Source organism: Pimephales promelas, chromosome 3 (genome assembly GCF_988280905.1).
Source record: "Pimephales promelas chromosome 3, fPimPro1.hap1.1, whole genome shotgun sequence".
NCBI classification, from domain to species: Eukaryota; Metazoa; Chordata; class Actinopteri; order Cypriniformes; family Leuciscidae; genus Pimephales; species Pimephales promelas.
In genome coordinates this window covers 21703656-21729156 of record NC_142771.1, presented here as the reverse complement: position 1 = coordinate 21729156, position 25501 = coordinate 21703656, and the positions used below count along the sequence as shown (strand labels likewise).

At 36.7% G+C, this 25501-nt stretch overlaps 2 protein-coding genes across 3 annotated transcripts in view; one reads left to right on the top strand and one right to left on the bottom strand.

The window, feature by feature from the left end:
- arhgdig (Rho GDP dissociation inhibitor gamma) overlaps positions 1-20289 on the bottom strand; it is a 28355-nt gene extending 8066 nt beyond the window's left edge. The window contains exons 1-3 of one of the 2 annotated variants that reach the window (XM_039686253.2): positions 20151-20289; positions 6767-6943; positions 2080-2163 (exon numbers count right to left, since the gene is read on the bottom strand). In XM_039686253.2, the coding sequence (XP_039542187.1) occupies positions 2080-2163; positions 6767-6938 (256 nt within the window). In that variant the 5' untranslated portion in view covers positions 6939-6943; positions 20151-20289. Of the gene's footprint in view, positions 1-2079; positions 2164-6766; positions 6944-14053; positions 14213-20150 lie in introns of those variants that run through there. The other variant, XM_039686252.2, reaches the window with a different exon arrangement.
- A 2440-nt stretch (positions 20290-22729) lies between these two features.
- On the top strand, positions 22730-24329 carry LOC120489441 (retinal cone rhodopsin-sensitive cGMP 3',5'-cyclic phosphodiesterase subunit gamma). Its single transcript, XM_039686254.2, has 3 exons — positions 22730-23142; positions 23418-23458; positions 23602-24329. Exons 1-3 carry the CDS (start codon positions 22994-22996, stop codon positions 23676-23678), a joined length of 267 nt encoding a protein of 88 aa, XP_039542188.1. The 5' UTR covers positions 22730-22993; the 3' UTR covers positions 23679-24329.
- The last annotated feature ends 1172 nt before the right edge of the window (positions 24330-25501 follow it).

The following is a 25501-nucleotide window of genomic DNA, read 5'->3' as shown; positions in this document are numbered from 1 at the left end:
CAGTCTGGTTAGCGCGTTCCGTCCCAGTGGACGTCCCACAGTGAGGTGCCACGCTTGGATGTCACTCACAGCAGGACTCTGGCACATCTGCGTTCCTGATCACAGACCTCTAATGTGCTCCTGTTTACTGCTCAGGCTATGGAATGATAATTTATGCTGTTTATCTGCAGGTTCTTGTATAGTGAAGTATTCGCTCTATATTTATGGATTGGAATGAATTTACAGCTAAAGCATGGTATTTCAGCGCAAAAGCTATGCTTTAAAATGTTTTAAAATACTCTATTCAAAATTTTGGGAAATGTAATTTATTTTCAAATGTATTATCCTTCAGAAATCATTCTGATGATGATTTGCTGCTCAAGAAACATTTCTTATTTTTTAGTAGTGGTTGTGCTTATAAATGACTCTGTAATTTTAACCGTAATTTAACTGTAATTTTGATCAATTTAATGTGTCCTTGCTATAAAAACAAATTTCCAAACATTTGAATGGTAGTGTAATTACTAGAAACATTTTTTGACCACAATTTATAAGAAGAATTAATAAATGAGATCAAAGAGACAGAGATTTTTTTTACATAAAATAAGAAAAATAATTAACTGAACTTAACATCAAATGACCAAAAGAAAGAAAGAAAATGTACTCTGATCTGAACCCCTTTGTCTCGATTTACATAGATTTATGAGTTACATATTACATGAGTTTTAAGTCTAGAATACCCATTAACCACCAATCAGGCAACCGATAAAAGAAATAAACATTGTTTTGTTCTGTAATTTCAGTGCAGTGGTAATTTAAGGAAAAGTTGCTAAACAGGAAGTCCACACACAAAAGCGCAGCAATGTACTCTGTGTTAAGAGGGCAACGCCTTCCTGAACAGTCATTTCTGGTTTTGTTCTAGAAGAGGAAATGTGCTGCTGCATATAGGTTTGACACTGTGAATGAAGGATGTTACAGATTTTATACCTGAAAAGGGCTTCTTACTTTAAATCTCTGATTTAAACAGCCCAGAATCATACTATTGCCTAGCAACCAGGTGACCTTTTGCCGTATTCCCATTGTTAAAGAGAAAAAACACACAGTTGAACCGGCTGAGGGCAAAGGAGGGGGCAGAAACCTGCTCTGACCGTCAAAAGACCAGACTGTCCCCTCTAGTGTATCGAGGGTGGATACATGGTTACATACAGCAGTGTGTGTTGATTTGTGTTGCAGATCTCCATCTCCTGCCTGCTTGCATGACATTGGCTGGCAGTGCAAGGAATGACATCATCACCCCTCTGAAGGCAGGGGAGGTGAAGCATTAGGATGCAGTGCAGAGCAACTGAGGCTCTGTCAATAGTGTCAACTAAGCAACTGCCCTCCCAGCTCTTGATCAGCAGCCTTTGTGTTGACAAAACCACAGATCACAGATTCATCCCACTTACCTCAACCCACATAACTATTCTGATACTAATCACGTATAAGTTGAATGCTTTGGATTTTAAATAGGGTCATCAGTGTTGTTGTTGCTTACATAACTGGACTATTTGACTGTTTATGTGAGACACATGAGATTTATTTATTTATTGTGTGAAATGCAGCATACACTAAGCCCAAGAAAAAATTCCTTAAGAGGACAATAAAGTAAATTGTATCATATTGTTAAATAAAACTAAAACTAATAAAAATAATTGTCATTCATTGAAATAAAGCTTAAATATAACAAAATATAAATATTAGATAGAAAAAAAGAACCGAACAAATTAGCTATATAGAAATAACAAAATTAATAGAACTGAAAATCTAAACAATAAAATCTAATTGAAAATATTAATAAATAATATAATAGTATATAAAAAGTAAATGTAGTATTATTTTAATACAATTAATCATATATTAAAAAAAACATCTGTGCAAAATTACTAAATAATGTATAACAGTAAAACAAATAAAACAACCCCATTTGAGGGATTTTCAGAAGTATTAGTATATCTGATTAATCTAAATAAATACAATGATATTGAATCGGCTGACAGCTCTCATTTTAAATGAAGTGGATTATGTTAACACTTGTTGACTAGTTTGTCTTGTGAGACTGACCTGTCAGATCCATGGTGATTGGTCCAGGGGCCTGGTCACACATCAGAGTCAGCCGGGTCACCTGAACATTAGGGATGGTGGGATCTGCAATGCAATAAATGAAACAGATGAGAAACAGCAAAATGTCTCCTCTACATTTATTATTGAAGCATTCGTAAACTACTGTACCTACAGAATAAACCCATCAGAATAGCCTTTTTTTCCTAAGTGGGAATAGGCAACCAATGTTTACTGGGTTTAATATTCTCAGCATGCAGTGAAGCTTTTAGACCAAAATGATTTGCTGGTTAATAACGCTTCTGGAGCAAATGTGAGTGGTGCTCGCCTGTAACAAGTTCCCCGTCACAAAATTTTGATCACTTAGAAAAAGGTGAAAGCACATCTTCCACACAATTTGAAGTATCATTCTCCAAGCCAATTCACCCTCACATTCATCATGCGTCTCAGCCCAGAGGGAAGATGATTAGACTGGACTAAATAAAGAAAATTGAGGAGGGGGAAACAGGGATTTCATGTGCACCTGCAACATACTGGCCAGTCAGTGTGTAAATAAGACACATTAATCATCTCAGATATCAGCAGATAAACATAATCAATCCAGGTTTGTGGAAAGACAGGTTTCTCCAGTCATACAATTCACTCTCACTTCCACTGTTTTATCTGTCGTCAATATAAAAAGCTGTGTTCCAAAACCTAGTGAGTCGACTTAATGCCTAACCGACTTAATGGAACCTCGTAAGTGACTTTACGGTAACACTATATAGGCACCGCATGAACAAAGTTCCTCACAGGAAACAGATTGCCAATTGGCTTCATGCCCAGCTGCACTACTTCCTGAACTTCAGCCAGCTCCTTGTTTCCTGTCTGCCATTATTGGGCAAACTTGATTAATTCAGGTGTGTCTGATTATTGTTGCCTTGACTACTGAGGTCAGGCACACCTGAATTAATCAAGTTTGCCCAATAATGGCTCACAGGAAACAACCCCGACAGCAAACTGACATTGAATCAACGTGGAAACGACGTCTCTCGTGACATTGAAACAACGTTGATTTGCTCATCGAATTAACGTTGAACCAACGTCAGACGCGGCATTCTTCAAAGCTAAATGAAATCGAAAATTGGTTTGCTTTCATAACGTTGAAACAACGCGTTGATTTCAAGTTGATTTTCCGTTAGTTTTGAAAGAATGACGCATCTGACGTTGGTTCAACGTTAATTCGATGAGCAAAACAATGTCAGATCAACGTTGTTTCGATGTCATATTTCCACGTTGATTCAATGTCAGTTTGCTATCTGGGAAGGAGCTGGCTGAAGTTCAGGAAGTAGTGCAGCTGGGCATAAAGCCCATTGCTAAGCTAATGAGACGATTCTCAAATAACGCATGAAAACATAAAATTCACAGACTGAGTAAAACTGATCGAGTTTGACGTTAACATATTGACACGTTAACACTAAATGAGGCGATACTTCAAACACGTACAAAAAATACACAAATATTGGGTAAAACTGATTTCAATTGAGTTTAATGTTAGCATGTAGCTAAGATTACAGGATGATACTATATATAAAAATGACAGAGTAAAACTGATTGCAAGTAAGTTTGATGTTTAACATGTTGCAGCTAATGGGACGATATTTCAATAACTCATAAAAATAAATAACAAAAACACAAATATCGGGAAAAATTGATTTCAATAGAGTTTGATGTTAGCATATTGCTAGGAATAATACTCTGTCTCAGCAAATATACAGCAAAAGTAACACAAATTGTAAATTGACCAATTTGAATTACACTGAGCTATTTTTATGAGTACCTTTTGGAACTGAACAAAATCTGTTCATAATATACATGTTTCTCACCATCTTGGATATAAAAAAAAGTAATCTTAAAAGACAGCATTAAGTTGCCAATATTTGGAACAGCCTTTGTGTCAGGAAAGAGCCAACAATTCTTTAAAATGCAGTTCAGAAGGTTTTTGAAACAGAACTACACTGTCTTTCACAAACATTATCACCTTCATTATAAGATAAAGAGGCATTTAAACAAGTCTTGTCAATCACTGTTGCTAATAAGCCGCCATGCATTCCCTCCCAGGTTTCTTGTGTCCACAGGAGCTCTGGCCATTAAAGAAATAGATCGGACCTGTCAGGGTTTAGGTGGACACAGAGCCACTGCAGGTTAGTGACCCCAGCATGCTGTCTCAGCACATTTAACAGTGATAGAGCTGTGGCTGCCCCACCCCTTAAAGGAACAGTTCACCCAAAAAGTCAGTCATTATTCACCCTCATGTCATTTCATGTCATTTCTCAATGGAACACAAAAGGAGACTTCTGAATCTTGTACATACAACCATAGAGCATTATGACTAAGGTATGTCTGTCAAGCTCCATGAAAAAAGGACACACACACACGCATGCACGCACAGTTTATACAGAGTGAGAGTGATATGTGAACTCCAATAGGCCCTACATCATAGAAGTTGTCCGATGAAGCATGCAGGGCAGATGACTAGCTTACTTTAGGTGCTTAACTCTACTGTTCCACTAATGATTGTTTCTGCAGTGCCAAAAGGGAGCTAGTGGTGTAAAACTGCACATAACAAATTGTTGGACGGGTCTCATTGATGTAGTGTTATTGATGCAGGGTGGGCTGGTTTTAAAAGTGGGAACTACAGTTAATCATCCGCTGATGGCTACAAGTGCTGCCACCCGCCGCAGGCATGCTCACTCGCAAAACTGCGCACTGGGGACCGCAAGCACCAAACATGACTGATCACCCTGGCATAATCCCACTATTATATATGAGAAGATCTTATTGGCAAATGAATGAACCCGTTACATATTTCCAGTGTTTTCATCCTCAGAGAAGGGGTAAAGGGATCGTTCACCAAAAAATGTGGTGACTCTGTGTAATACAAAAGGAGAATTTAATAAAGTACTGATTATTGTTAGATAAATAACATTAGAAATGTTTTTTTATAGCAACTATCTGAAATATGTTTTAGTTTAAGCACTAAAATTCCTAAAATTTAAATAAAACTAAATATTAATATTTAAAAAAATAATAAAAATGACAATTAAAATTAAATCACTATAAATTCAAATGAAAACGGAAAATATAAAAATAAAAAAGAATTCAAGATAAAAAAAATATAATAATACATTAATAGTACTAAAATGACACTGGTACCGAACTTAACATACAGATTGGGGACGACATGAGGGTGAATTATGTTGCAAGTTTAATTCCCTACACAATATAAGAAATAAGGACATAAGGAAGGGTATGCATCATAGTTCTTAAGAGGCAAAAGATCCACTTTTTTGCCTTGCCCTGATTGGTCATCATGATCTTAGGACAGTAAGCAGATCTTTCAGTCATTATAGTGAAACATAAAACGCAATGAAATACCAGCACAAGCTGCCGTTTGCATTCCAGCATATTGAATAAAGGCTATTATTAACCTGGCCATAACCAACAGAACAAAGATGAATCATTTATGAATCAGAGGACTTACAAGGTAAATACCCTGGGGCACACAAGTTGCTTTTGAATGAAAAAAAAAGAAAAAAAAGAAAAGAAATTACTGCCGTTGATTGATTCTCAACAGAAAATTAAATTGCATCTAAATCAAACGTTTTAAGCCCTGTGAGTCAAGAAGAAATTAATCTGCCTTTTATGCCTTTAGGATCACTGTATCAGCAAGTAAGAATTTGAAGTGTATATTAGGATTTTCCCTGTGGCAAAAGAAATTAGGATTGCTGAGCTTTGATCATAATATCACAGACACAATTCATCATAGAGAGAAAAAGAAAAGATAGCTCTTACAGCTATTTCACTGAGAAATACAATAACAGATCTTATAATTAATGCATTGGGACAGAACATCAAATGCGAATTATCCAGCGTTATGCAGGGAGTGGAATCATAATTCATGTTTCTCTAAACAACAAAGCAGTTCAAAGCTATGCTCTTCAGACTAAGCGATAGCCACCTTCTCATTGTTTCCCTGAGTTAAGTGGATATTGTTTGGGTCCTTTGAACCAAGACTTGAGTCCCCCAGGGGATCTGAATCCATCTAAACAGCGGGAGAAGAAGGGAGAGCCGTCCCTGGAGAGCCGAGCTACTGCTTTAACCAGGAAGACAATGCAATCTTCACAAGATGAGATTCTTTGCAACATTCACTATTTGTCTGTATCTATAAATGTGGGTCAAAATATCAATAAAATTCAAATCATTTTTAGAAGTGTTTTGGGTGAGACTGTGATTCACTAAAAATGTCTTCAAATTTTGAGAAAATTCACCAAGTCTACATTCATTTGATCAGAAATACAGTAAACTATTATTACAATTTAAAATAACTGTTGTCTATTTGAATATATTTTAAGAAGTAATTCCTGTGATGTCTAAGCTGAATTTTCAGCATCATTACTCCAGTCTTCAGTGTCACATGATCATTCAGAAATCATTCTGATAATCTGACACATTTCTTATTTTTATCAATGTTGAAAACAGTTGCTGCTTAATATTTTTGATGAAACCGTTATACCTTTTTTCGGGATTATTTTATGGACAGAATATTTAGAATTATGTTTTTAATTGTAGTGTATTCATTATAATCTAATATAATATTAATAAATGGTGTGCAAATGCAATAGGCGTTTTCTTGTGAAGGTACACTAACCTGCCACCACAGGTCCAGAGCCCAGGAGGGTTTGCTTGTACTTGTTCAGGCTTTCATCATCCTTGTCCAGTTCCTGGATCTCCTGCAGGCTTTTTTGAGCCGGAGGCTGGTAGTTCAGATCTGGTTCATCTTCGTCCTCAACCACTGGCACGTCTTTCTCTTTATCAGCCATTATGCCTAAGAAAAACAGGAATTTAGGGTTTTAGATGGGTCTAGCCATGGTCTAAAGCTCCAGATCATTTTTTTTCTGTTGCTTCTTAATAAGTTTGAAAAAACATTCATAAACATTCACATACAGATATCAAAATGACCATGATTTCACAACATACTTGTTGGTCATAAAAAAAAACTTTTATATTTATCATTCAGATTTTATACTGAGGGCTGTGGTTGTGACTTAAACAATTTTATCAACCCTCTGAATTTGTAGTAAATGGTTATGAGATGATAACATTTCTGTGCTTGTTCTGAATTGGATTAAAGCTGACTAAAAGATTATCTGAAAATGACTTTTTCTCCACATTTCTAGACTGGTTTTGAAAATGACTTCAGCGGGCCAGTCACGATCAAGTTTGGAGCATCAAATAAGTATTAGTGTAAAAATCTAGTGCGAAATATATGGCCTCTTAAACTGCATTGTCTGTGTTGTTCAATGTGATTATTTCTTGGTTTTACAGATGAGTAATGCTCTGGTAAAAGACAGACTGAATGTATTTTCTGCTATCTTTCCTCTTGCACATTTTTAGGTTTGAAACACAAACCAATTCAGATGGGCTAACACTACAGACAGTAGATTTAAACACTTATCTCTTTTAATATTCAGAGTCATTTGTTGTAATCCTCACGTAGCGGAACAATCCATCATCTTTGACGCTGGTAATTCCACTTCTATTTATTCAGCTCATTTGAGAGACAGTTTCTAACTAAATATGCACAGTCTGACAATATATATAGCAAAAAGATCTGTTTAATTATAATAAGCTGGTCTGGTTGTCGCAGATCTGTTAAAGAAATCATTGCTTTTATTAATTCAGCCACTTGTCAGATATTGAAAACCATGTTTTCATTGTCAAAAACAATACATTGCTTTCCAGCCTAACAGTTAATAATCACTGGAAAGCAGAGGTATTGCTCCCCAGAGAAACAGAGAAAAATAAAGACACAGAAAACCGCTCTCCATAGAGGAAGCCAACATCAGGGACAACAATTTATCATATGAATTAAGAGAGCTAAATCATAATGTCCACATAACTCCCCTAGAGAAGCAGTACTGTGTAAGTGTTCAGTTGTGTAGAAATATAGTGCCATTTTCTAGAAATAGAGTACAAAATGGGTCCTAAAACTCATAGCCTTCAGAAAATATAATTTGTCAAACTCAAGAGGTGGAACTCAATATTTTATGGGTTGTTTTATTTCCCATTCAGTTTCTGAGGTTTTAGGTTTTTGCAACCCTGTTAGATAAATCAAATAATTTTTACTAAAATGGCACCAATGTATTAAATTAATGGATACAGTTGAGACATTCTAGATTTCTGAGGGAAAATCAAAACTGATAATTTTAAGGAGGGTACAGACATTTGTTTGTGTTTAAAGCTAGCTAGTTTTCATGCTAGATTAATTGAACATTGGATAATAGTTTAGCAAGCATACCTTATAGTCCTCACAACAATAAAAAAAAAATATTTTTATCCCTAAAAATAAAGTCACTGGACACCAGAGTGTACCGAATTCATGGGAAATAACACAATCTAAACAATGACAACATTGCTTTCAGTAGTCTGGGGGAGAACAAGTGAAACTCCTTAGAGGATGGATGTTCCCGAACACAACTTAGGATTAAAAAAAGAGAAAGACAGAGATACCCCACCCAGGTTTATATGTTTCCCTGGCTGATTTTATGTACACTGTTCAGCCCAGCTCTTCACAGCCATGGAAACATGCTTAAATCCTCCTCAATGTTTATCAAGAGAGACAATGAACCTTTATGAAAGGAGAACAAAAACCCTAAGTGCTGTAATGTAAAGGCAAATGCAATAATGGAAGGACGAGCTATAAAATCTGATCTGATGGGATCAATAGGGTGTTTTGAGGGTCATTCTCTAATACACCATTAGTTTTATAAGAGCGATTTTCACTCATAGCATCTAATAAAAATATACCACCATCTTTTTTTGCATCAGAGAGTATTAGCTTGAAGACCATGACACTCATATGCTGCTGTATATAAAAATGGGTAGCCAATTTCCTCCAACAAAAAGGTAGGAAAGTGTGGAAATGAATTCTGTATCTCTACATCAATTGAACCTGTGGGGGAAAAAAAACAGGTTCTATCCAGGAAGACAATTTTAGGAAGGACATGTAGGTCAGATTATAGTTTATTAGGTGGCTGCACGATTTGTGCAATTTCCAGGTGCAAAATGCAGTTGAGACATACGGCACAGCCTACTCCAGCAGCAGAAGACAAAGTGAGCCAATTAACCTACTAATTACAGAGAAATAAACAATCTGAATGTGTACAGATGAAAGTGGTAATGAAGTGTGAGAAGGGAAATTTGGCTATGCATAAATGTGTATGAATCGATAGCTAATCCTTGTGCAAAATGGAAACGCCTGAACTGACTGCAGTGTTACAGCATTTTACTCAAGTGTGGCCACATTTTGGACCAATATCCTGTGCATAATAACTAAGGCTATTTAGTTAATTATCCCTGTGCAAATACAGCTTAAATATTGCTAAAAAAAATGCACACCAATTAAATGTCTTGCACACTGAATACACAAATCAAATCCCCTGAGCTGGGATTCACAATAGGGAACCCTGGTCACACTGAATGAATGACTGGGCTAATTGGGCAATTTAAAGCATATCCATAAGCCAAAGCCAAGATTCTTCCAGCAAATTACAGGCAAAATGAACAATATAGTGATGGATTGCAGTAGATACATTTTCAAGGCATGTTTTCTGTATAATGAAGATGGCATCTCAAAACTGCCATTCAATCAGGTACATATTAATATTCCACATTAAATCATTAAACATTGCTGATGTCCACACGCTAACAGCTAATTAGTTGCAATCGTTCACAATGTAATTCAAAGAGTGAAAGTAACAAAGACCACCTCATAAAAAACCTTTAAATCAGTGAATTTGCATCTCAGCATCCTGATTGAAGCGCTCTGTACAAACTTAAACTAAAAATGTCCTTAAAATCAGATACTGAAGTTAATTACAATTACCATAAACACCGTTTTGTCAAACGTTCCCCGATCGCAGCGATCCGTGAAAACACCTAAAACCACTGTATTATTCATGCCAGGCCAGCGCATGATGTCACTGTTGTCACAAATTCACGTTTTTGTAGTTTACATTCTTTTCAAAAAATTGGACCAGAATCATATTTGTATTACGACCCACCAATTGACAAGCATTTCTGTAAAAAACACTGGAGACATACTGCCATTCTCGCAGTGGCCACTAGTGAGAGGTCAGTTTTATTAGCAAAGAGAAGAATGGCAGTAATTACCCTTGCTCAGCTGTTAAATAGCAATAATAATTCTGTGAAGAATCTGACAAGCTTTTTTAATTGCCTTCCCCCACCCTTCGGAGATATAATTTCTGAGTAAAATATGTGTGCCGCAGCATCTCGAGCTTCAAAGGCAACATGCTTTGACCCGCTTTGATCAGTAGAAGCAGTTAAATGCCTGGCTACATTGTGATGGATAGCATGCTGGTTTTCATCTGATGGCGCGTTGCAGGTTTCAGTGCACAGCTAATGAGGTGGAGTGAACAAGCAAACAGCGCTAACAAACTGCAGTCTCTCATATTCAACTCAGTCACAACAGCTGTACACCCAAATATTCAGTGGACCTTCAACAGATGAATGGAAGGCCCACGAGAGTTTCTAAAGTTCATTCAAACATCAAGGGCGATGAAACCCTGAGGGTCAAAGTTTATGCGACAACAATGTACTAAAAACGGAAATGTTTTTCCGTTGCGTTTTTCGTGTACAGATGACAACCTTGTTAAAACGCTCTCTTTTCACACGGATCCACGAAAATTACTAAAAATGCTGTATTATGCTGCCAGGCCAGTAGTTGGCGATGTTATTATGCGCCTATTGACTGAAGACATAATATGCGTGTGCATGAAGTCACCGTTTTCAAAAATGTACATTTTTGTAGTTTACACGGAGACGATAAAGAAATCGTTTTCAAAAACTAGAACTATGGATCAAGTTTTCACAAAACACATAAAATGTTTTCCGTTTTTGGTTGATAAAGGTGTTGTGTAAACAGCGCCTAAAAATGCCCAAAAATAACCATAAGAATACTAGCTAGGCTATGTCTCCAATTATCTATTTTTATGTTTGAGTATTTATGGATATCACCTAAAAAAAATTAAATGCTGGATGGAACTAATTCTAAAAATGTGCATAAAAACCTTTACATGCTCAATTAAGGAGGATACATTTTTTATCCTATAAGATGACATGCGCATAAACCATTATGGGAACACATTTACCAAATAAATCCTTCGATGCACAACAAAAAATTCACGTGACTGCCTCAACAGTGGATGTGATTGGATAACTGGACTAACCAGCAGACCCATTTCATTGCACAGCATCTCAAATGCTGGTTTTGTCATTATAAAATGCCTAAGCTGAAGTCTGTTATCAAAATTATTTGGTACAAGGACCACCCAGAAGCATATCACACCATTTTATTCTCAAACACCAGGCATCCGAACACAAGATAACATGAAAGCGTTTTTTGGGGGGTTTTTTTGCATTTCCACAATTTTGAGCAAAAGTTAAATTCGCCACTTTGGATGGAAACATAGCTAGTGGATCTGTTGTGTATTCATTTATGTTTCAAAGTATGGTGTGTTACAGTAAAAAAAAAAAAAAAAAAATCGGAATATCTTGCCTGCACTTATGAGATCAGTTTTCTCTAAAACGAAAGCCAAATCAGTAGCTGCTGTGACTTACTCCCCGGCCTGTATATTAACATTTTTAATTAACTGTTCTGCAACCCTCACATCCTCCCCTTTCTCAACTACTTTTACAACGTCAAAGTCTCTGCTAATCAAACTGAGAGCAGAGTTGAGAGTGATTCATATCAGTAAACTCTGATCCTTTAAGTAAGTGACACACAAACCACGGCAGGCCGGAAATTTTAGAGACAGAACGCTGCAAGCCATTTGACACCATCACAGAAGGTTTTGGCTGTAATATACTGAAACAAAGCAGCAGGAATACATGTATTCTAATCTAGAATATGGCTGAACACACAGATTAAATACTCTTAAATATTGTCATACACTTAAAAAATAAGTATACATTTAAAAACATTAAAAGAAGTATTAGTAGTACACAAGAGTAGGGGGTGAATGACACATTGAAATTATCTGGATTGTTAATCAGACAGCATCTGTGAAACAGAGCTGAACACCTGACTGCATGTAGTGCAATGATGCATGTGATCATTCTCAATCATATGGCCTTTCCCTATAGGGAGCACATACACATCAGCTATTTGAAATCTATGTTTCTCCTACATGCAATCTAATTGATTTACTCCTTTAAACATGTGTCAGGTCTCTGACGTGCAGCCATCCATCACAACGCAGCAGCAGCTGAGGCTTGAGTGGTGATGCAGCTCTGCTGGGCCACAGGGGGTCTTAGCGTGTCAGCACCCGCAGTCCGGCATAGAGAGAGCTGAGAAACCCGTGCACCGATCAGTCCCTTGGAGCCCGCTTTCTCTAAACACCATTGATTCCACTGGAATCGCCCTGCCTCAAACTACTCTGGCTTTGTTCACACTGCCCACAAATCAGTGCTGTCAAATGCCCTGTCCTAAATGGCACCCTAAACACTCACGATCTTCCTATGATTTTGCGTCTTCGCGATGGAACGGCGTTTTGACTGTCAGGTAGAAGTCTGCTATGGATCTCGCTTCAGGCAAAAGTGCACATCAAGGGTGCATATCGCCTGCAAAGCACCCCTCTGAAACTTAAAATGACAAATAGTAAGCATCAATAAAAGGCTAAGGCACATTCCAAAATATCAGATTTTGATCAAATTTCAAAGCACATATGGATTCAATATGATTTCATGAGCGATTTTAAAAATTAAACGGATTTCAGTAAGGTAAAATGCATTAAGTTTTGTCGAACGGTCTTGTGAGAAATCATAATTATTTTACATTTTGCTAAACTGGAATGATTCATTTATATGTTTTCATACAACCTGCTAATGCCCCACTGAGAGGTAGGTACAGGGGTGCAGTCACATCATCATACAAATTTGTACGCAATTTCAACTTAGTATAACACTTTCTCATAAGATCTGGTTGCTTAGCTGGTTAGCATAGCTTTGTTCTCCCCTGTTGGTACCTGTTGTAACTACACCATATGCATATGGTTGCAAAAAAATAATATTATAGTAAATGTTTTACCAGTGGCAGGTTTGTTTTGGGGGGTACTTAAATTTAAGTTAAATTGACTTTCTATTTTTCCTGTCTCTAGAGTGATTAGTAAGATATCTGCCTCAAAACACCTGCAAAACTGAACACCCATGAGCAAAATGACATACTAACAGGGGGCTGTGCGTCATCTAAGCAACGGCCATTGAGATTAATAGGAATGCTAATGGAAAATCCAACACTGTATAGGAATCTTAGATAACAATGTCATTGTAACCCATTCCACACACACACATATGTACATTTACTCTCCACTTTACACATAAAGGTAGGTGTTCATTTGTCATACATCATTACTTGTAAGATTTCAAAGTGAATGGAGACACTAAGAGCGTGGAAGACAGATAAAGAGGTAAAGTGGGAGTGAGGAATACTGGATTGGTGTCAGTAAGCAGAAGCTCTGCAGAGTGAAGCCCTGAATCAACAACATCTGTGTCATGTAATTACAAGCAACATGATGATCACACACACACAAAGCAATGTTGTGAGAGCAACAACCGATCGATCAATACATATTGATCAATCCACCTTCACTTGTTTTAACTGCATCACATGCCAACTATAAAAATGTCTATTTCCACAAAGGAAGTCGTCACACAAAATGCCATTCACAATAAGCTTTAAACTACTTCAGGTGAAGGTTTAGGGCTGGTCTATTAGATTGGCAAATCATGTGAGGTCTTTCTGTGGAGTTTGAAGAGCATATAAACTGCAAACATTCTTTAAACAGTTAATTTTAGTACATTCTTTCCAACTTTTCAACATTTTATCTCACAATAGACAACATAAATGCATCCTCACCTCTGTAGCAAACTGTTAACCAGAGCAGTTCAAGAAACTGTCCACCAAATTCACAAACATCCAAGCCCAACATTGTGAGTAAGCTCTTTTCCACAAGGTTCCCCCCAAAAAAATCAGGAAAAAAAAAATCAAGAAAGCACACCTCCCGTGATAAAGAAAATTCTGTGCCTAAAACACATAAAATAAAAAAGAATTCACAGCAGCATCCCTTCTACCGCCACAAAAAAAACCCCAAGATACAGAATCACTGGGTGTGGGTTGGCTGGAGAGAGCGAGAGAGCGAGGGAGGGAGAGATAGACAGTGTGTAAGAGACAGAGAAAGAAAGTAAGGGAGTGAACGAATGCACAAATGATCTGTGTGTAATCCGTGCTGGAAGACCGGCTGTGGCTGAAGTGTTAGCAATGAGGCGGTAATTTGGGAACAGTATTCCGGTCTGCAGACGCTATTGATTCCACCGGCATGAGAAGCAAACCCTCCGCCTCAGTTCAGCACGCCTCCCAACCCCATCACTCATTAAACAGGAGACTGCGATGATCTCATCCTCTTTCTCTCTCTCTCTCTCTCTCTCACACACACACACACACACACACACACACACACATTATCCTCTACTCTCCGTTCTCTTTATTCCCTCCGTTCTCTTTATTTCTCTGTCTTCACATTTCTGCTCTCTATAGAGACACTTATTATTCTTACCATCCCCCATTTTATATCAACTATCATATTGTTTCCCCATTTATCTCTCCCTCTCTCTCCTGTTTTTTCCCCTCTGGTCAACGGGGACTTTCTATTAGTTTGTAGTCCTCCAGCACGTCGTTCAGTCATCTCTCTCAGGGGTCATGGTCCTGTCAGAGGAACCTGTCGGAGGTTACACTGGGCGTGCCTCTGCACTTCACACGGCCTGGATGCTCTGTCGTTGGTAGCATCTTGCTAACGGGTGCTGCAATGCCAAAGCCTTTTTTCAAGACACTTGTAAGGACATTGGTTTATGTGCACCGATGTCTGGTGCAAAGCTATGGCACACACAGCACATGATCTGATGTGTAAACTAGATAAAGACACATCGCATCTGATCTGAAGTAGTAGTTATATTTAGTATAATGAAGCAATAAGTCACAATGGTCAAGCAAAATGGCTAAAATTGTGGCTCATCCAATCAAAATTTAGAGTATCCATTTTATAAATTACATTATATGTACTTACAAGTATTATAATCATAGGAAGTTAATTCCAATGGAAAACAAAGTTAATTATTCATTCTCGTGCAGAGCCAAAAGAAAATTAGACGTGCAGATTGACATGTCAATGGAGCAGATGACGACTGAAGTGCCAGTGCAAAAGAAAAAAATAGAACACAAAAACGTGCATGTAGTAACTAAAGCATTCAACTAATTAAAATTATTATTTTTAAAGCTTTATTAACTAATACCACCCTTATAATTAGAAGGATTTGATGAGAAATGTTTGCTTTCATATTAAAATCTCTCACTGTTGAAAAAATTTATTTTGACAAATCTAAGCAGAATATGTGACTCCAAACTTGCAGAGACATGTCCAATTACAGGGGGTTTTATCTCAGGAAAAAAGAAGCAGGGGGAACTTCACCATAAATTCAAAATTGACTATTCTTTTTTTTTATTTTTATGGAATGTTGCAGTATTTATTATAAATTATATTTATCCATGGACATTTCTTTTTTTAATTGCTCTCATAATCAAATCAAAAACCCCTCCCTCTTGCATTGACACCTCTTCTCTGAAGACTGTGATGATGTTTACTGTTGCGAGGGTGGGACAAACGGTCACCACAACCATCCAATAGGCTTGCTGCAATAGTCGGTGTTACATGCGTTCAGCCGCACACCGATTACATCACTTGCCCACCGCGGCTCAAAAGATCTCATTTGTGGTTAGTCTATCCGACAGAGTAGGCTTCACATTGTGGTCAGCATGCCCAATCTGGGATTCGAGTTCAGACTGACTGACAGTTGTTAAATTCAAGCAGCTATGAAAAAGAATTTGACAAATTACATAACAGATCTATCAAAATACCCTACGCTGGCTGAAAGCACAAGACTGCTGGTATCTGGCTGTGATTTCCAATGACTACTTCTGTCAAGACGATATCAAAAAAATTCTTGCAGGGGCTGCTTTAAAGGGTTAGTTCACCCCAAAATGAAAATTCTGTCAATAATTACTCACCCTCAGGTTGTTCCAACACAGTAAAAGTAAAGTCGTTATTTTTGTTTGTTTTTTGTGCACAAAAAGTATTCTCGTCGCTTGATAAACAAAGATAGAGCCACTGTAGTCACTTGGACTATTTGAACGATATCTTTAACTTTTCTGAGCCGGATAGTTTCGTTTTAAAGGAACAATATGTAAGAAATTTATTTCAATTAATCATAAAATGGCCCTGATTTTTCACTAGACGTTAAGAAATCATGTTCATTTCAATACTAGGCTCGCGCGACTCCATTATAGATTTGTGCAAAACTTTTGCGATATTTTCTAAATGTCGATAAAAAACAATTGCAAAATGACGGCGTTTCCATTAACCGATGTTATGCGACTAAAACGTCTTTTTTCCTCTCGCGATAAGTCATTCCAAAATCATGGCAACAGATATTGGTAGGTTTATATATCACAGCCACCGCACTAGACATTATTATTATTATTAATGGAAGGAGACGTGGTGTGTTATCAAAGAATTAATGCCAGGAAAAGAGTTCCTGGGTGTTTCTCCCTCATTTCTGCTTCGAGGTCTTGATTGTGGCATTTCTTTGAGGTTTAGAGTCCAGTAGGCTATTCCTGTAATTACTGTTTCTTTTATGAATTGAATAAAGAACTCTGTCTCGTACTATGTCCAAATGGTCAGTGTACATCCATTCGTTTTCCCTTATTTAACCTGTAATTGCAAAACGAAAAATGAACGATTGTTGTATTTTTAAAACGCAAAGTTGAATACCAACATTTTAGTTTGACCTGTAGGCCTACACTAAATACTGTATATAGGCCTATATATATATATATATTATTATTATTATTATTATTTATTATTATTATTATTTGCGAACATGGACCTAAAACACACCGCGTCTTCTAAGTCAGGTAACTGTAAATGCGCAAAAGCCGTTTCCATTGCAGTTTTGCGAAATATTCCCTTTTCGAATTGCCTGAAAAATCTCCTCATGCGAGCGTAAAAACTTTTTTGCGGTAATCGCAAGTTTTTGCGAAATTGACGTGTTTCCATTGTGCGTATTTTCATTTTGCAATTTCAATTTGCGCAATTTGAAGGGTAATGGAAACTACTGACAACAGTAGTCCGGCCAGGTCATTCAAAAAGTGAAGTTGCAGCCCTAAACTGATGCTGATGTTGTCGTGCTTTGTTTTGGTCTGATGTGCCACCCTCCACCTATCTACCAATCACCAAGTCAGTGTTGTGGCATCCGGGTTGCCAGCTCTGCTGTAGTTACCACAGTTACAGCTACAAACATATCGGATAAAAAAAAAATGTCTAACTCTACGAATCCAAAAAACCCTTGTTATATGATTCCGAAATACTTTGTGATAAAGTCCAAAATAAAACAAGGATTTGTATAGGAGATGCCTTTGAAAGATGGAGACGGCTGAAAACAGAGAAGAATCCTGCTAGATTCTGCAGCCTATCTGGCAACCTCAAGTCAGGGGGGAGGAGATACACCACTCTACAGTAATTTGAAAGTGATTGCAGTACCAGTTTTGGACACAATCTTACATACGGTTCCTTTAATCAAAAATATCCTAATATGAGTTCCGAACATGACCGAAAGTCTTACGGGTCAACATGAGGGTGAGTAATTACTGACAGAATTTTCATTTTGGGGTGAAAGATCCCTTTACCTTACTAGGAGAAAAAGAAAACTAACAAAAAATCATACACGACGATAAAGTCATCCATGCACACTTTCGACAAAACAATCTCTCTTCACTTGTGATCTACATGACTGGAAACTGTTGCACAAACAGGAAGTAACAAGAGCAAGCTTCTAATTTCAACCAGTTGGTCTACATCTCTGGTATTCTTTTAAAATGAAGCTTGTCATCTATTATCTTAATGTGCCCACAAATTGGATCTAACTTTGCTCAACAAAGTTAAATTAATTAAAATACTTCTTAATGGTTCCTCTTGTGGCTTGTTCTGAATCTCATTCACTTGCAGTTCAGATCTGTTCCACTAGCTCAGGAAGTTCTGCGGAAGCCTAGGCCTGAACAACAACCACCTCAAGAAGGAAGTGAAACGGGTGTCTTGATCAATAGACAGAGATCTCGTTTATTGAGGTCTGCCAGTTAATATACACAGCATCCTCTTTGCGGATTTGTCAGGAATTGTGATATTTTTGGCTGCTTCTCCAACTTGTTTATGTGTGGAAAAAAAGTTAGGCTAGCTGTTCAGATAGAACTAAAAATATAATATAATATCTTCGAAAATCATTTCCACACTAGCTTTTATGGGCTATTTATGGGCTGTGATGCACCTTGATGTATGTCATCTACTACAATCATCAATATGAGGCTAAAAGGCATAGCAAGAATTTTTCCAATCATTTGACAGCCCCTTAAACCATGGCAATGCAAAATGAGCTTTCAAAAGAAAAGCAAATCATATTTGAATTCTCCAGAGGCTGCAATAAAATAGCAATACACCTACTCGTGCTGATGATGAAAGCATACCAGTTTGACTATAGAGACACTCAACAACACCATCATATATAGTACTTGCTTTGCGAGTATGTGTAAAAGATGTTTGTTTGTTTTTTCTTATGTTTTTTTAAACTGAGAGAATCACAGTGATTCACCAGCACTTTAAATCAACTTTATCATTTATGCAATTTATGCAAAAGTAAAATTACCCATGGTCTTATTCTCAGATAGTTTAAGAAAATTATATGAAAAGAAATACATGCAACAATTTAAATGAAATAAAATAGCTGAAATATTGACATGTCTCGGTGATGTGGTAATTTTAATAACCTTTTTTAATACACAGCTTTCTGGAATTCTTGATTCTGATTGGTCACTTTGCAACATTCAGAGCTCAAATAGTTCTGATATACTATCACAAGTAAGCTAATAAAATAATTTTAATTAAAAATATAGATGTGAGCAGCCATTATCTGGGTTCAAGCGCTTTAAGGCTCTTAATAACATTCGTAAGAAGGTAGACTATTATGTTTTATTTAGCAAGCTTACATAGGTTACATACCACTTAGTGTTATCAAAACAAAAGTACAACAGTGGCCATTGAGGCCATTTCAGCATAACAAGTAGGATATTGTACAGTACTAGTCATAATTCCAAAATAAACCCCTGGGTGATGCATCTGGATGTTTTTATAATAACAGACTACATTATCTCTCACATAACATAAAGGTCTGATGATTTGCTCATTCTGCTCATTTTTAATATTATACTTATAAAGTGATTAATGATGGCAGTAAGGTGCCTGTCGTGTATCGAGACACAGGAGCCAGTCAGAACAGGATCTCAGTTTGGTCTTACGTTAGAAGAGGATGTGGTTGCATACGACTTTACCAAAAAAGTACATCGAAAGTTAGAGAATGGGGGCAGGGGCTAATACTATGGTATATGAGATTTAGTGCACAAAAGTATAACAGATATTAATATCATTCAGTAGCACACATTGCTGTCAAAATGAACTTGAATCATACATTTGAACTGTGTGAATTGAAATCTTGACAATAAAGTTTAAATCTGCAAGTTACTTCCAACCTCCTACAGTTCAAGACGTTCCCATTTTAGAATGTCACTCAGGGAAAAAAAAAAATATATATATATATATATATATATATATATATATATATATATATATATATATATATATATATATATATATATATATATATGCTATATATATATATAGGCTATATATAGCAGCCAGCTTTAAAATATCGGTATGAATTTTGTTTGCATTGTAGGCTGTCAATGCAATCCATCCATCCATCCATCAATCAATTGAATCATTTCGACAGCGAAACAAAACGGTTCTCAGCATTAAAAACAAAGTTAGATAGTAAAGTAATAAGTAAAAGTGTCTTACCGCCGTCTCTCGTCTTGCAGAACTGTAGATGCGGATTGCGGATGTTCAAGAGTGTTCAGATCATGTGCGTAGGCTACCAGGAAATAGAGTTTGCCAATCACAACTCTACGCCTCACACTAAACTGTTAAGACTAAGAGAAACACCAGCCCAGTACTTTTTCAATTGTTTTACGGGTTTGTAAATATCGCTATTAATGTTTGTAGCTACTTGCAAAAGAATATCACATTGCTAGAAATGGCAAAAGTATGTAAAATGTCGAAAAAGAATCACAGGACAAGCATGAGTGACAAGCATCTGTTGCACGTGCTGCAAAGCAAACTAGCCTACTGCAACGTTAGCTTTGTGAATCTGATATTGTGTAATTAAACAGATTTCTCAAACTTTTCTTAAAAATTCCGATGTACAACTATGTTCCGTAGGCTATTAGTAATAATGGCATAGGAGGAACTCTATCTAAAATTAAGAAAGCAGTGTCAATCTACACATTCCAGTTTGCAGCGTCTCTGCAGGAATCTGTGCCAAAATATGAGTTCCTAAAGATGCCTTGTAGCCAACTCAAACTCATCTGCTCAAATAGGGTTTGTGACATTTTGTCTCAACATGCCTGTAAATTCCTCGACAGGATGTTCGACATTTCTGTAAAACAATACAGCAAACAGCTGCGCCTTTAGTCTGTAGGAAGTAAGTGCTTCATAATGTCACAAATGTAACTTTTATATAATTTGCTTTGAATATAATTAAATTTAATACAAATTTAACATTATAAATAAAACATTAAATTCGTTTTAAATGTTTTTTTTTTAGTCTCTGCATTTAATTAAGACAGTTGCTGGATTTGCAATACAGTAGCCTAGACTAGAGGAGGGATTAATGGAGTTCTGAGTAGAGAAGGAATGCTGAAGAAGTGGCTACAAACCACAGCTTTTATCAATCAGTCATTCCTGTTTTTGTCCTCTAGAAATGAAACTAGCAGTTCAGTCTTTTGGATTCCAAGGCCCTCCGTTATCCAAGACAATATTCAAATCTGTTCTGCACAAACCAACTTTACAGTGGCCTGAATGAGATCTCAGCTGTGATTATGATGTCAGTTTCCATAGATCTTGATCTAAAAGGTTTTTAAAGCAGCATTTTAAGTTAGGTTAAGTTAGATTTAGTACTATAGTAAGCTTTGGGCTCCTTGTGAGATGGCCCCTGGCAAACCACTGTTCTTATTAGACAAGTTAATTGCATCTGCTTTTATTAAGATTCTTACCACCCTCTTCTGTTTAAAAGTTGAATTACATTTCCCCAGCTGGATTAGTGTTTAATATTTGTATTCATTGTTTATAAAAGTGTATGTATGGCTACTACTGACTGCTACTAATAATTCTTACTCTATAAATACAATCAGGTACTGATCTGGGACCAAGGTAAGTTATGCTTTCTCAGTTGAATGGCATTGCCACAGAAGGCTCTTTATAGATCTTCGAAATACACTTTAGGAGCTACCTGCAGGGAATGGTGGGTAATATGAGAGTTTAATTTAACTTACAATGAGACCCAGATCACGTTGTGAACCTGCAATGGAGGACTTTGTGGTCTCTTTTTTCCCTTAAACTGCATATCTTTAAAAGTTTGCATCAGTTCAAATGTAATTGAAGAAGGCTGCACATCTCATCTCATATCATGAGATGATATTTTACCTGTTGGCCTGAAGTCCTCCTCTCTGAAAGAATCTGGTGTTCTTTCTCAAATTGTATTAAAGCTTTCAGACATATGACTGTCATATCCCAGTTCTACATTTGACATCTGTCTGTCTCTGTGTGTCATTATCTTCTTAATGGTGCTCACTGCTCAACATCACTCACAATGTCAGGGACTAAAAAGTAGTCTTTTTACATAGCTTACCCCACACTTAACGTCAGCAACCCTGTGCCATATTAAGTGTAGACAATACTGTTGTCTTTCTCAATGTATTTAATGTAGTGTTGAATATTGTATAGGGCACCATTTCAAAATTAATTATTATAAGTTATGGTTTTGATAGATATCTATCAAGCTGGATAGATAGAAAGACAGATTAGATAGATAGATAGATAGATAGATAGATAGATAGATAGATAGATAGATAGATAGATAGATAGATAGATAGATAGATAGATAGATAGATAGATAGATAGATAGATGGATGGATGGATGGATGGATGGATGGATGGATGGATTTTTGAGAAATTTTGAGAAATTCACAAGTTATTGAGTTAAATTAATATCTAAAATTTTTTAAGATTAATATTTCCAGTTTAATTGTTCTATTTGTGCTACTTTGACAAAGTCATTGTTTGTTTATTCTCAACTTTAAATAAAATTAGTAAAAATTAGAGTAAAATTATATTCAACTCACTTTGCAAAGATCTCAATGAGATTCTTTGAAACGTCATATCAAAGTTGTTGACAGCTTAATGCTTGTGAGTGCACATCTCTTATGATTTAGTTTTCATTAATTTCATCTGCATATGCCATGAATGAAAAATATGTTCTCTCTAACCCATCAAAGACTCTCCAGGTGAACTTAACTATGCAAGTAGACCATTCAGAAAGATTTCTCACTGAAGGCCAATTTGTGTTTTCAAAATCCAAGGAGTAATCCTGTCCCTTTGCCCGAGTTAACCTGGAACAGATTGCTGCTGTGTCACTGTGCCAATCTGTCAGGCTTTGTCGTTGACCCATTGACGCAAACAAAAACCAGTCTGAGTGTATTTAAGCCGACCACAAGGAGAGAGATTGACATTGAACGAGAAGTCATCTGCAAACACTAGAGCCCACATAAGAGCCTGATTTTTTGGAAACGGAGACGGTGTATGAGATGAGCTCGGGAAATAGCTGCGACAGCCTCAGTGACTCATCCATCCCAACAAGAGTAGGACCAACAACACCCAAAAGAGGACCCCCTAAATTCAAACAGAGAATGACTAGACAATTCAAAAGCAAACCTCCCAAGAAGGGAGTCAAAGGGTGAGAAGAATACAACGTTCAAACCTACTTGATCTCTCCACTCTTAAAAATGAAGGTTCCTAATGGGCATCTATGGTCCCATGAAGAACCTTTAACATCCACGGAACCTTTTCATTCCTTTTCAAGCTTCTTAAAAGTGTAAAAAGCTTCTTTCTTTGTAAGAAAAGTTATTGGTTCTTTTAAAACTAAATGGTTCTGTGAAAACTCCCTTTTGGAATCTTTGTATGAGGAAATAGACTTAACTTTGGGATTCATTTCTTCTCTCCTTTCATTAGATTTGGTGATGAGATCCCAGGAATGGAGGGTCTTGGCACTGGTGAGTACATCCTTTGGAACGTTGCTTTTTAAGTGTTCAAATTACTGTGTTGTGTTGTGCTAAACCCATTACTCTTGCAAACTGATTCTGCTCACTGTCTGGCTCATCACTGTGCTTCATCTGCCAATTTCTTTCATGCACAGACATCACTGTGGTGTGTCCATGGGAAGCGTTTAGCCATCTGGAGTTGCACGAGCTCGCCCAGTATGGTATTATTTGAGACGGACTACAGGAAGATGTCACCTGGACTTGTTTAATAGACTAGCTCCACCTGGATCCCAAATGAAGGGTGCTGCAAATGGACACCACTGCCTAGGCCTATATAATCTTTTGCAAACAGCTGAGTTATAGACACTAACCCACCTGTCTATGAATGCGTGATTCATTTAATAGTGGCAATTTAAATGCAGAAGGAAACAGGTTTATGATGTTTTGGATGATAGAAAGGTGACCGTCCAGAAAAACAATGTGGAATTTCTTTCCAGTCTGTTTATTTTCTACTGCACATAACCAAAACACAATACAGTGGTACAATCTGTTTTTATTTGTGCTAGTTCTATATTTTGTCATTTTTTTCTCTAAGAGGAAAGGCCTTATAAGTTATTGGCCGTTCACATCACTTTATCTGGCATTTGGCGTTTTAGACCAAACTTAGTTTTCACGTTTGGCTTAATTTAAAACACAAAACCTTATATCACATTTGAAGCACGAACAAGAAATATTGAAATTAAGCATGGAAAATCGTTTGACTCCCATTGACCTTGTTAATGTTTAGTAGTTCACAATAAATCCTCTGCCATCAAATTGCTTTCCTCTAATTCGTTTAGGTAAAGTCTCTTTTCTCATTTTTCTAAATGGCTTCTTCATAAGGATTAACAGGGAATAAAATCAGTACTAAATTACATTTGATATCTGTTACAACTCAACAACTGACAAAGTCGTTAGCAACGTTCACAAAAGGAAGTCAAAACAAAAGTTTAAAACCATTAAAGTATGTTTTCCCAATATAGGCATGTTTACATTTAAGAGCAATTTCAAATGCTTTAGTAACCATGAAATGTTAGATAATTTGCACTAAATGTATGAGGAGGTAGCCTAACCAAAGCAACACCTTCTCCATGGCGATTTGTATATTGAAATGTATACGATTAGTTACTCTAAACCAGGAATTAATTACTAATAAGATCTTTAACAGCTGTAAGAAAAAAAGTATATGGACATCGAAGATCTCAAAAATTAAGTTTATTACAGCATAGCAGTGGCAAGGTACATGGAGCACCTTGGGTTCACCAGCATCAGAATGAACCCAGAACATCCAAATCTTAAACTTTTTATCCTGTTACAGTTTACATATTCTATATTGGATATTAACATCCGATGGTGTAAATCGCGGCAGCAGCTTCAGGTTGGTAGTCCAAGGCATTGTTACTTCCGGGGTTCTTCCAACCGGAGCCTTGATTTCGATTTCAAAATGGTGGCTGCATGAAATCAGCGTATTGTCTGAGAAGGTTCTCTGTGTCCAGTGTTCTCTCCAGTCCCTTCTTCAATTGACTACCATTTGTTCGGGATGTGATCAACTCAAATGGTGAAGAAGCACTATAACTTAACTTGACTTTCATCTCTATGATAATTAAGCCTTTCTGGGGATGAGCTCATTCTAAAACATATTTTGGAGTGGAATCTGGGTCGAGACAGACTACAATTTCTTACACAGTGTAGGTAAATCATTGCACTAGTTATTCACTCTAAAAAGTATTGGATTTCTTATTACTTTCTAAATCCCATATAAACATGTTGACATAACCAACAGTTGGGATGGACATGAAACTTTATTTTTTTCAAATGAACAATTGCATAAATTATCCTTGAACTGACCAAATTGTTTAAAGTGTCAGGAGTATGTTTTGTTGCATTGTGTTTGTTCCTGTCTTGACCGCAAGTTTAGTTGTCATTTTCATTTAATTCACCCGTTGCTCATTAATTAACTCATTAGTTCCCTTGTTTAGTTCTGGTATAAGTTTTATTATTATTATTATTATTATT